Source organism: Moschus berezovskii, chromosome 7 (genome assembly GCF_049115385.1).
Source record: "Moschus berezovskii isolate FMDL1 chromosome 7, NW_MosBer_1.0, whole genome shotgun sequence".
Taxonomy (NCBI): Eukaryota; Metazoa; Chordata; class Mammalia; order Artiodactyla; family Moschidae; genus Moschus; species Moschus berezovskii.
This window is the reverse complement of record NC_142466.1, coordinates 67,419,310-67,432,153: the sequence shown is the minus strand read 5'-3', so window position 1 is coordinate 67,432,153 and position 12,844 is coordinate 67,419,310. Positions and strand designations below refer to the sequence as shown.

General features: G+C 51.9%; 1 protein-coding gene across 3 annotated transcripts in view; it reads right to left on the bottom strand.

Moving 5' to 3' along the window:
* The window catches only part of TMEM8B (transmembrane protein 8B), a 32,245-nt gene extending 19,427 nt beyond the window's left edge, over positions 1–12,818 (bottom strand). For all 3 annotated transcript variants that reach the window (XR_008686097.2, XM_088837967.1, XM_055427027.2), the window contains exons 1-5: positions 12,174–12,818; positions 7,711–7,900; positions 7,140–7,347; positions 652–785; positions 102–370 (exon numbers count right to left, since the gene is read on the bottom strand). Coding sequence is in view for 2 of the 3 variants with exons in the window: in XM_088837967.1 (XP_088694093.1) it covers positions 102–370; positions 652–785; positions 7,140–7,347; positions 7,711–7,900; positions 12,174–12,699 (1,327 nt within the window). In the remaining variant the exon portion in view is untranslated. The remainder of the gene's footprint in view (positions 1–101; positions 371–651; positions 786–7,139; positions 7,348–7,710; positions 7,901–12,173) is intronic.
* Positions 12,819–12,844: the final 26 nt, after the last annotated feature.

Here is a 12,844-nt window from a genome sequence, read left to right as displayed (position 1 = left end):
ACATGGCCAAGGACCAACGAGCACAGCCATCACGCCTGCCTCTTCCCAGCCACGGATGTCAGCACAGGCCAGGTGGCTGGGGCAGGTGCGGGGCTTCTGACCTTGCAGCCACACGCACAGCTGGAAGCGGACGGTCCTGCCGGGACCCCGGGATGGTGTCTCCACGCGCACGTAGACCCAGTGCCCCCAGGGGGGCAGTGCCAGCTCCAGCTGGCATACCGAGGCTCCTCCACAGGCCACAGAGCTTGAGTTGTGCAGGGGTGGGGCCTTGGGACGTAGGCGCAGTGTCAGGGGGCAGGCGGATGCCCCACGGCCCCCCACACACACCAGCTGTGCTGAAACTCTGTAAGTGAAGCTGGGCACGAAGACCCTGGGCAGAGGAGAGGGTGGAGATGAGAAAAGACAGGATACAGAGATGTGAGAGGGACACAGGATGAGGGGAAGAATGGAGGGGTGGGGAGACAGAGGAGAACAGAAGACCTTTTCTGGTCTTCCCCTCCATGCTAGGAGAGAGGGAGGGGTCAGACCCAGCCTGGGGTTCTGGGTGGCCCAGCAGTCCAGGCTGGCCAGGGGGAGCGCAGGATCAGCAGGCAGCCTGAGGCCAGGGAAGGAAGATGGGAAGGGCCCGGGTTGGGGGAGCACTCGACTTACTTGTACAGGGCTGAGCGATTGTGGACATAGAGGGTCTGCTCAGAGGGTCTCCCAGGCACCAGCACGGCCACGTCCAGCAGACGCCGGACAATCAGCTGCGGCTGGAGGAGGTACTGACACTCATCCTGGAGACCCTGAGGCACAAGCAGGGGTGGCAGGAGGGGAGAGACAGCAATGCACTACTAAAGCGAGGCCAACAGCCTGCGGAGGCGAGACAGACCTCCTCCTGCTTCTGGGCTGTGACTGCAGTCTCTCTAAGCTCTGGGTCCTTCCTCGGTCTGCAGGGTCTGCTGTGATTTGGAGGTTTGGAGGCTCAAATCCAAGCCCCTCCTGACAGGCCCTGCCTACCCCTCTTCCAGTAACCCCTCCTGCACACCCCCAGACAGCCCATCAAGGTCATTTCAAACCAGCCCATTCCCCTACCAAGCCCACAGGAACCAGCACTCTTCGGGCACTAGCATGCCCCCCAATAAAGTTCCTTAAAGGCCTCCAGTCCAAACCTCCCCACTTCCCCCATCTGAATCTCTCATTTCCTTTATTTTCCACCTGCCCTTCCCAAGTATTAATACCTGTCCAGCCTCTGCTTTAATACCCCCAGGGAAGAGTCACCCTACCTCCCCAGGCAAACTCCAGACTACAGGTAACTAGAAAACAGAAACCTGGTCTTATTTTTGGTCCTCCAGACACAAAACCTAATGTAAAGTGCACACCTCACAAATGAATGTTTGCTGAATAAATGAATAAGTGAATCAACCCAGCTGGGGCAGCTGTGACCTTTCTGAAGCCAAAGCCTATCTTCTGTCTCCTCATATCGCTCTGCCTCAGGGGCCCCGGATACATCCGCTCCTTCTGTCTAAGCCTGGGTTCCTTCTGTCACTGGAAGAGAACCACCACGTCTCCCCGAGCTGCTCTTCTGGATAAAATCACTAACGCTTCTCTACTCGGGGACACCACCCGGGCCCAGGTAGCCACAGCGTCTACAGCGAGGACGGGTTCGTTAGTTCCAGCATTTGCACCTCTCTGGGCCCTCAGTCCTAGCAGTTAAGGGGAGCAGGGTGGTGGGGTGGGGTGGGGGGCTTACTAGGTTTCCCTCATCTTCTGGACAAATGTCTTTCCACTAGTCCAATAAACTAGAGGCCACTGTTCACTTTTGTGGTTCTTCTGACCAAGACATACCATTAGCCTTGATCTGGGACAATAATTCCAGGCTCTGACATCCCACTGAGTTCCTTGTCATGGAACATGCCAGCCAAGGCTTGTTTGTTGACTTGTAGCAAAGCTCCACAAGGCTGGAAGGGGGCCTTGATGGGTGCCAGGCCAGAACATCTTCTTACCCTCTGCCTGGAATTTTCCTGTGCCTTTTTTATCACTGCATTCCCAACACCTGTCACACCACCTGGCACATACTAGGTGCTAGAAAATATCTGCTGAGTTAAAGAACAAGTGTCAAAAGAGGTCCCTTCAGAAAGCTCCTGAACCCACCTTGTTGCTCAGAAACCTCCATCTCTGATATACAAAGCAGATGTCCCTCATGTTTGGTGAGGACCATAAATACTCTCATGAGTTATTTTACTGACCCCACTTCCTAAAGTAGGAATCACCACCATAATAATCTTGTGATTAATGACCCTGAGGGTGGGGACTCACACTCAGGAGATAGCCCCCATCCTTACTAGACAGTCCAGAAGGAGGAAACACCTTGTTCCATGTCTTGCTTGCGGTTGACCTAACAAAGGATCAGTGGACATGACCTCTCTGGTTAAGATGTGCTTTTTCCTGAAACTGTATTATGTGCATGTCTAACACCTCCCTTATTGTAGATGCGAGTGTTCAATCAGTGGAGACCAAGAAAGTTGCACGAACCTTCACCCTGACACAGAACCACAGAAAGGGCACCAGACATCAGGTCTCAAGAGCTGCCAAGACAAAAGTCAAGTGAGAACATCCAAACTCAGTCAACAGCAGCAGTCATGGAAGGAATAGGGCGAAAGCGAGGCAGTTTGAGAAACCAGGAGGGCCCAAAGTGAGAAGTGGAGTGAGAAGTGATCTGAAAGAAGCTGGCGTGGAAGACCTTCAGCTGATTACTAGACTGTACTAGTACAGGTGGACTAAGTTTCTATAGAAGCGCCTGAGCCTCTGGGTGAGGCTTGCAGGCTGAAGATATCCAAAGATCTTGGTCTCTATGGCCATCTCTGTGGGAATATTCCAGCGTTCAGGACAGCTCCAGCACACAGTTAGCTGGCACCAATCAACATGGAAGTAAATGAGCGCTGGACAGAGGGCAGGGGGCAGGAGTGGAAGCAAAGAGGCCACTTAGGAGGTTACTGTGATGGCCCAGCAGACAGCTGAGGGAAGGTGCTAAGAGTGAACAGAAAAGTAGATGTATCCATGGCATGCTTTAGAAAGAGAGTCTCAAGACTTTTTCTTTATGGATTAGTTGTGTGGAAATAAGGGAAAAAGAAGAATCAAGTATGACCCCTAAATGTGGGGCTTTGAGCAACTGGTGACTGGCTGTGCTATTTACTGAGAAGATTAGAGAATGAAGAGGCTTAGACTTGGGAGACGTAAATAGGAATTAAAGAGATTCCTGACTTCAGGCTTTGTTTGGATATGCACTTGTTAAGTTTGAGACAGGTCTTAGACATCGGAGATGTCAAGTAAGCCACTGGGTATAAAATCTGAGATTCAAATAAATTAGGGCTCGCTTAAAACTCTTGGAAGACATGAACTTATAGGTGGTATTTAAAACTACTGTGCTGGAGACACTTAGTAAGAGGATGGAGAAATAAAAAGGAGTTATCCCAGGACCAAGCTTTGGGTACCACAACACAAACAGATCAAGCAGAGGAGAAGCCAGGAAAGGAGACAGAGGAGTGGGTGGTGGGCAGGAAGAAAAGCAGGATGGTTCTATAAAGTCACAAAGGACAAGAGGAGAAAATATTTCAAGAGGAAAGAGGTACTAGGTAACAGTTAGTTACTAGTTAACTCTGGAGAGAGAATGTGGGGACCGGAAGGGGATGAAGGGAAGAGGAAGACTGACTTTTCACTGTATGCCTTTCGGACCTTTGGAATGTTGTACCAGGTGCATATATTACCTATTTGAAATACAAATAAAATAATTTAGAAGGAGGAGGAAGAGCAGAAGGAAGAGAGTTAGCAGATCTGAACCCCATCAGTTGAGATGCTGAGTGAGCCACGCTTAAGTCTGAGCTGGTGGAGTCGATTGAATCTGCTCCTTTTCTTTCCTTATGGTTGTTTTCATTATTTTATCTGCTTTCATTTGCTTTCAAATCTTGGAGCTGGGAAGAGGAAGCATTCAAGGAGAACTGTGCCCCACGCATTTGGAGAACTTCTCCTAATAAGGCATTTGGGTGCCAGATGTTACCCAAAACCCAAAGGCCAGCCTTTCAGGACAGACTGGCAGCTGGACACCACAGGATGAACACATGCTCCAACACAAGACAGGCAAGGAGATGGAAGGCAGAGGTTAAGACAGAAGAGGTTGATGGAAAGAAGGAGAAATGAAACCGGTTTCGGAAACATGAATTTGAGAAGATGGCAGAAGGGCAACAAAAATTTGCCAAGCTCCTATTATGTGCCAGGCTCTGTGTTGGGTGCTAGGAACACAGTAACAAAGTAAAAATAACACACACAAAGGCCCACAGAAGTGTGGGACCAGAGCCCAGGAGAGTGGCCTGGACCAGATAAGTCACCTCCCTTTTACAACGTGTTAAGGCTCCCTATCACTCTCAGGATAAAGCTCTAACTTCTAGACCCTTCCTGATCTGGCCCCTGTTCACCACTCCAGCTCCCTCACTCACCCTCACACTGAACCACTTCAGTTCTCCTTTCTCACCTTCAGCCCATGCTATTCCCAGCACCTGGAATGACCCCTTCCCTGCTTTCTCAACATCAGATCTCACTTCCTAACAGTTTCTTAAAACCTAAAACTACCTCTCCACCACACCACCCAGTTGAGTTATAAACCTCTACTTTGTCCTCTTAAACTGCCTTCCATATCTCACTAATATACATCTTATTTATCTATGTCCCTAGCACCCAACCCAAGGCCAGTGATAAAGCCAGTGTGCCAAGACTAAGGTCTAAAGGGAGCTCATCCCCAAAGCTGAGGAACACTGCTGCCTTCTTATTGCTGGCACCCTTCAGTCCCCACCCAAGGATATTCCTGAACCCACATAACTTCCTGGGGTTACTAAGCCTCATGGGAAGTCAGGACTATGGGACAAGGAGAAGGCAAGGCAAGAAGTTGGAGCTCTGGAGGAATGCCCTGGACAACCCTCCAACAGGCTTGCTTCTAGAGAATTAACCAGAGGACTTAAGAATCCTTACAGACCCTGGACTTCCCTTGTGGTCCAATGGATAAGAATCCACCTGCCAATGCAAAGGACATGGGTTCAATCTGGTCCCAGAAGATTCCACATGCCTCAGAGCAACTAATCCCGTGCACAATTACTGAGCCCCAGAGCCATAACTACCGAAGCCTGTGCTCTGCAACAAGATAAGCCACCACAATGACAGAGGCCCACGCACAGCAGCAAAGTGTCGCCTCCACTCATCGCGACTAGAGAAAGCCCGTGTGCAGCAGCGAAGACCCAGCACAACCAAAATAAATATATTTTTTAAAAATACACTTAAAAAAAAAGAATCCTACAGGCCCAAATGAGATTACAAAAGATAATCAAACATTTAGAGGAAACATAAAGAAGATCCTTGTCCCCCTTCCTCCAACCTCTAAAAGAGGGCTGACTGGAGAACTCCATCTGTCATGGGGTCCACTCACAGCTGCCACTCCCAGGCAAGGTGTAACTGTGCCCTCTTCTCTCTCATCTCACCACACCCAGAGACCTCTCCTTGTTAGTACTCCAGCTTGCAGTACCAAGTTCCTCAGGTCCCACTGGCTGTATCTAGATGCACATAGGCACATCAGGCCTGGTTCTGATCTCGCCTAACCAGGCTTCAGCTCCCATAATTGCAGCCCAGGCCTAGGCACCAGGTTCCTCTGGTTTAATCAGAAAGGTTGTTGGGTAACTACAGCTTGGCTCCCGAAGGATTTTCTCTTCTTACAGAGAGAGTCAAGGATCACAGCTGGGATCACAAACAAGCTCTCTGGGATTTGGCCAAAGACCTACGAAGATATTCCTCCTAATGTAAGAGACCTTGGATCTGATGGGAGTCAATAGAGCCCAGAGCCACTTCCAGGCAAGTTCCCAGCATGTTATCACCCAGAGGGCTGCCAGGCCTGGAGAGGAAGTTCTCCTGTCCTTCACTCTCAGGAAAACCTAGCAATGAGGCCTCAAGATACTCCCTCAGCCTGAGTTCCCATCTCTGGTAACAGTAGGGCCAGCACAGTTGTCCCTGTGTAATTCTCAGCTCATTCAAAAGCACTGTAACACCTTTGAACACTGGGCCTCGGCAGGAGGGGAAGGGGAGTCTGACACAGTCCAGAGCGCCTGTCCTCAAAGAACTCACCCTGGAGAGAGACATTTGGTCAAATCCTCACCTGACTGGGGATTTCTGCTCCTCTCAGTTCTCAGAAGCCAAACCCCACTCACTTTCTTGTTCTCTGTGTCCTACTCTTTAAATCCTGTTCAGCTCACGCTTGTGCTTGGTCCTCTGCCGTTACCGCTGGTGCCACACACCTGGCCATCCCACTCTGACATGGTCACCATGTCCCAACCTCTCTTCCTGCTAACAGACAGGAATAAGAAATCCTCTTCCTATGATGAAGAGAGCCAGGCAGCCCAGTATCTGAGAGTGGCAGGAAAACTCAGCAGCATTTCCTTCCCTTCAAACCAGAACACAGAAGCGACCTGACCGTGACCCCACAATACTGGAGACTTTAAGAAGCTCTGATCTATGCAGTCACTATATCTGGGGGAAAGGAGGGCAACAGTCAGGTTGGACACCAGTTGCCCAAAGCCTCCTCTTAACAGGAAAGGGCTTGCCTACCACAAAGTGTTCTCTTACCCTCTTCATAAGGTGTAGGGACTGAAATTATGATAGAAGAGGAACATGTACTCCCATAGGGACTAATGACTGGGCTGCAGCCTACAAGACTCTGCAGGGCTATCACCAACCAAGACGTATATCACCAAACAAGATGAAGAACAAGACTAGCCTTGGGTTTGTGCCGCAGCATCTGATCGGTCCCTGGCTGGCTTCTGACCACCGTGATTAACCCTGTATCTTCCAATAGGAAGGGACACCACTCCCCGTACCAGGCTTCTGATGGCAGGCTCTGGACTTTCCCTTTAGCTTACCTGGACCCACGGTGTCTCCTAAGTCTCCCAAAGTGCCTCCTGCAGATCATGGCCTCTGGCCCACCAGGTGACCTGCTGACCTCTAGCTGTGCCCCACCCCAGCCACCCTTAGGCTGTTTTCCACACTGGTACAAGACTGGAATGCCAAGTAGCCCAAAGATGGAGAAGCAGCTCTGGCCCCTCCTGCCCTGGACAGCATCAACCCACCTTGACTGAGATGTGGCCATGGGCCTGGGGAAGGTGGGCAGCCAAGAACCAGTCCCCAGGTAAGGGGCTGCTGACGTTAAAGATGCCAGAGGTGCGGTTGGGCAGTGTCCAGCTGAGAGTCAGTGAGAAAACTCCAGGCACGGCTGTGTCCCCTGGGAAGTGTGTGCGCAGGGGATTGATGACAGGGGGCGCCCCAGACCGGAAATACCTGGACCACCAGAATGAAGAGAAAGGGAAAGCAGGCAATGGGGTAAGAGACAGGAAATGGGGAAAAGAAAGACATGTCACTCATCACCAGTAAAACAAACAGATTCCCTCCACTGACCCACACAATAAAATGGTTCCAGGTCAGGGGTCAGACATAAGGGGAAAAAGATCAGCTTGGGCATTCATGTAGTCAAACAGAACTCAGGAATGGTCAGGAGACAGAGGTCTTGGCCTTCAGCCAGTCACACTTCAATCTGGACAAAGGTCAGGGGTCAGGAGGGCAGCTTAGATACTCATAAGGTCTCAGTTTAGTGTGGAAAGTGGCCTGGTGTGGGCACGGGGTCAGGAGGTTAAAGACACTCACACGGTCACACTTTGGTCTGGGCAGTGGTCCCCAAAGGTCCCTCCCTGCTCTTTGAAGATGATGAGATTCCACACGGCCAGGAACGTGTCTTCAGGCACATGGAAGTGGAAGAGCTCGGTGCTGGCAAAGGAGCGGAAGGGACTCAGCTTGCGGGGTGAGCAGGTGGAGTAGTCAGTCAGGAAGAGGCCTCCTGGGGAGCAGACGGTAGAGAAAGGAGCAAAGTAGGACAGGCTATTTCCAGCCACCCCCAGGTCCACCAGGCTGCACCCCCCACAGCACCCACTCAACAAACTGGGTCTCGTGCTGCCCTTGCCATCATCTGCTTTAACCCTTACACTGACCTTGGGGGAAATGACCTTTCTTTACAGGTAAGGAAACTGAGGACTCAAACCTTGATCTGTCTCAATCCGAAACCAGAACCCTTTTTATAATCCCCATGGTTGCCCCTCACTTAGAAGCCATTGTTCTCCTCTTACCAAGCCTAACAGAACAGATGTGGATGGTGGGCACGAGTACATGCGTTATGCATGTGCATGCACACAGTGACATGGGTTCCCAGGCTACTGAGCAGCCTGCGACTCCACCTGTGGGCTTGGGAGTCGGCATGGAACTATGAAACTTCCTTGTTTATTTTCTTCCCCTTTCTGTTCCCCTGTGGTCAGGAGCAATAAAAACTCTCCGAAGTTTCACAGGAGCTGTCTGTACACTGGCTCAGGGCAGCAGTGGGGAGGGGAAAGTGTGGTGAGGCTGCAAGGGGCCTGCTTGGGTGGCAGAGGCAAGGACAGGAGCTGGCAGGCCACACAAGAGCCCCGGCAGAGAAGTAAAGGAGAGGACAGCAGGACCTCCAGGATTCAGAAGGGGGGGATGGGGGCGTTTCCCGGAGGGAGGCCCAGGGAAGCAGTCAAGTGGTGACACAGTGGAATCTCAAACTGCTTGGGAATATTCATATCCAGCAAAGCCAGGGGTGGGAGGTGGGGAGGATGTGGTCCTCATAGCTGAAATGCCTAGATACCTGATTGTGGCTGTTAGGAGCAGATGCAACAGGTGAGCAGAACAGTCTGGTATAAGCAACTGCCAGGCAAACACACAGGCACCAGGGCTGCTATCACAGTGAAAAGAACCCAGTGGCTCAGCTGGATAGAAAAGGGTCCAAAAGGACAAAAAAGGCCCCAAAAAACAAAAAGTTCTGGGGAATCTGACTGCTCTGCAGAATGAACACCAGCCCCAGCGAAGCCCAGAAGGATGCCCTCAGGACAGATAAGGTCGGGGACTTTAGCAGCTTCAGAACAAGAGTAAGGGCAGTGGGTAAAGGAGACCCTGAAGTGGATTTTTCAGCCACGGAGGAAATACCCATGGGCCTCACCTATGCTGACAGTCTCTCCCTCTGGAGATGGGAGAGAGAACTCCAAAATGAGGCAAGTGAAATAACAGAGAAAGAAGCATCTGGAAAGGGAGGCTGCTGATGGAGGGAGCATGGGTCAAGGTTGGCCCTACTGAATTTCAACAACCTCAAGTCACCCTGCAGAGAGCCGTCCTCTGTAGGTGGAGGTCACTGGCCCTAGATAGGCCTGTGCTCTTCAAAAGTCGCAGTCACACCCGAGGCTAGTCTGTGCAGTTCGATCACATAATCGCTCTCACCTGTCAGCAAGAAAGACCTGCCACCTTGCAAGCTGAACACTGCCCAGGAACTGAAGAGGCTCATAGAGCAGCAGTGACGTATTCAAAAGAGAGGAAAGGAAATGAAACAAGTGATGGGGAAGAAAGGTTTCCTAGGAGCCCTGGCAGTGACAACCGTGAGGCAGAAAGCCAAGAGCTGAATACCTGGATACTATTATTACAGGAAAGCAGCGTACTGAGCACCCCCTGCTGGAATTAGGAAAGGGCTCCTCCTTCTCCTTCTCAAGGCTGGTACCAGGGATGGGTCACTGAATGGGCCATTGCCCATGTTAGAAAAAATGGTGGCCAGGCCCCCCAGTGCAGGTTCTCAGAGAGTTGGTGGTGAAAGTAGCTAGTGACCTTTAGGAAACAATGGACAGATATGCACAAAGAGCCCTGTGGTTAAAGGAACAATGGCATGGCGTGCAAAACTGAGGAACTAGTTAAGCCACCCGCAAGTGGCTAGGGCCTACAGAGGTCACAGAATAGGCTGGTGGGAAAGGAGAGTAAAAAGCAGCTGGGGATGCTAAGAGGAAACGAGAAGTTCTGAGGGCAGATGTTTGAGAAAGCACCTAGAGCCCTGTTCACTGCAAGGTTTGGTTTGGGGTGTCACTAGGCCAACAGCTCTGTGTCCCAGAGGAAGCAGGAGGAAGGCCCTCACCAAGCTCAGATGAACCTGTCCTGGGTGCACCAGCACTTCCAAATGAGGCTAGGGTGATTTTCCATCACCACCTGAAACACACAGACACACACCCGTGGGCTCAGGCTGGCCCTGCTAGTAACAGCACTCAGTAAAACAAAAAGGTCATTTCCTGTAATGGCAAGGCGTGCCTGGGTTATGCAACTGCAGTCAGACAAGTCCAAGGAAAAGATCCAAGGGTATGCTGAGACTGACAGTGCCATTGCAGTCCCGTGACACTGCCGGTCCCTCCTCAGGGAAACCTCTCCCCATCACCGGGTCACAGAGCACCCCTGCAGGCCGGTGACCAGTAACTGTACTCAGGGTGGCCCTGCCTGCTGTGTGGGCCAGTCAGTGCTCTTTTTCAGCCTCATTACAATCCTCCCGAAGCACTTGAACCTGCTTCTAGGCAATCATGTTTTAATCCACATCTTTCAACTTTCTATAGCTCTGTGACTGATCACCACCTTCCTCTAATGGGCTCACGAACAAAGAACCTGGGGTGACAGGGATAGAAACTATGAACTGGGCTCAATAGAGTGGACTCCCTCTCACCTAAACTGAAAAACTGACCTGGCTTTTGTCTCGGCTGATTGCCCGCTCTGCCAGCAGCAGTAATCAGCACTGAGCAGTTACCAGCACTGAGCCCTTCAAGGAATCTGGCAGGGGCAGATGGATTACTTATATATATTGTGGAAGGCACCCAACACTGCCTCCGACCAAGGAGCTATCCACTTGGAGGTGACACTTCAGTGATCTGTCTGCAGGAGGAGCAAGAAGAGCTGAAGAGGAACATGCATGGGCCACAACACGTACCTCTCCCTCACACAATAACATAGACACTAAGGACACACAGGCTCACACGACACAACAAACATATGCCTATGCTTACCAACACACAAGCATGTACACACTACACACGCCCAGCATTCCCACAGATCCCTCAGGTACACTCACAGACACATAAGAACCCAGATACCCGTGAGAATCCACACAGAGCTTGCACCTCTGCGGGAACAGTGACCTTTGGCGTGCATCGGTCTCCTCGAGATTATACTCTGAATGCAGCCCGCTACCTCCAGCTGCTCTGCTAGCTGTTTTTGCCAAAGACTTCCTTAGGCACCTCCGCATCCCCTCTAGAGTGCTACCCACCAGAGACAGCTGGGAGCTGGGGCCATGAAGACTCTCTATTACGGGGCCATCTTTATGGCACATATCCTACAGCCGGGACCCCCTCCCCTACCCACCTTCCACCCATTAGGAAGCTGGTTATCTCCTCCTGTCCCAGTCACTTCCTCACTAGATGGTGGCCCTGGACTGACAACTGGCAAAGGAGGAAAGTTTGTGGATGAAGCCCCCTTGTGGGCAGACAGGGGAGAGGACAGGTTGTGCTTCGAGCCTTTCTGCACTTGGATCTGTTTTCCTGTTGGGCATATATTGCAGTAAAAACAATAACACTAGGACAGGGTAGGAATCAGGAAGCCTTTTTCTAGCCCCACACTGTCACTGACAACATGTATGACCTCGGGCCAACTGATCCCTTGCTGTGCCTCAGTTTCCCCATCTGTAAAAGAGTCTCCAAGTTTTAACCCTGCTCTAAAAGTGTCAGAAATAATTCCTAAGCATATCAAACTTATTTGGAACGAATTTCACTACAAGAAGAAAACTCATTATAATGGCAACTAACCCATGGCCATCCGTTTGCTACACATTATTTTCAAAACTGCTTTCTTAACCCTGCCCACTACGTCAAAGGTTTAGGCCAGATCTTCTCACACTTGACTAGAAGTTCTCTGATGAGGGACTCTCATGCCCATCATACTTCACGAGCAGGTACAAAGCACTCAAGATTTCCTTGGAAAAGAGTCAAAGTGGAGTCCAGATAGAGCCCCAGAAAGAAAACCTTGTAGTCTCTGTCAGCCACCTGCTGAGCCTCAAGCCCACAGCTACCACTCTTCTGACCCTGCCAATTCCTCTCGGTTATGTAAGACTTCTCTCCTCCTCCCTGTTTCTCTGCTTCTTCCCCAGCCATCTAGGTGCCAATGTCCCACCTCGCCTGAATCCCTCCAGTCCACCCCTCCCTGCCAGAACCCCATCCCTGCCTCATTCTTTCCTGCTCTGCACTCACCAGCCCCTGGGCCAAGGACAGACAACAGCAACAGCAGCAGTAAGGCTGACGGCAGCTGGAGCCCAGACCTGAGTCGAGGCTGGTAGAGGGGCGGGGTATGAGAGAGAGGGGTGGGCAGTGGGAGAGACTTGGGTAAACACAGAGATGAGGGCACAGACGGGGATAAAGAGTTGGGCTGGGCTGGACACAGGGACTTATGCAAGGGTAGGGGGTGTGATGGAAGGAGAGGCTGTGATGGGGACTGGAACAAGGGCAGGCTTTGGGCCCCGGGCTTAAGCAAATTTTGAGAATGGGGTTGGCACAGGAGCCGGGCTGGGATTTGGGAAAAGAGGTGAAACAGGGGCTGGGGTTGGGATGGGGCCCAGGTCAGGGACTGGAGGGGGCGCCTGAGCTGGGACCTGGACCTGGGCAATCGCTGGGACCCAGGCGGGAACTGGAACCGATTTGGGAAGCGGGGCGAGGGCGGGGTCGGGGGCCAAGGCCCAGAACGGGATAGGACAAGGGGCCGGGACAAGGGCTGAGCCATGGCCCGGGGCGGGGGCGGGGCCGGACAGGCCAGCGCGGGCGCTCGCTGAGCTGACCCGCGGCTCCGCTCCCACCCCCCAGGGGTGGCTTCCGGTGTCCTCGCGGGCCTAGGGCCGGAGTCGAGCCGGCTGGGGCCAGGCCGGAGA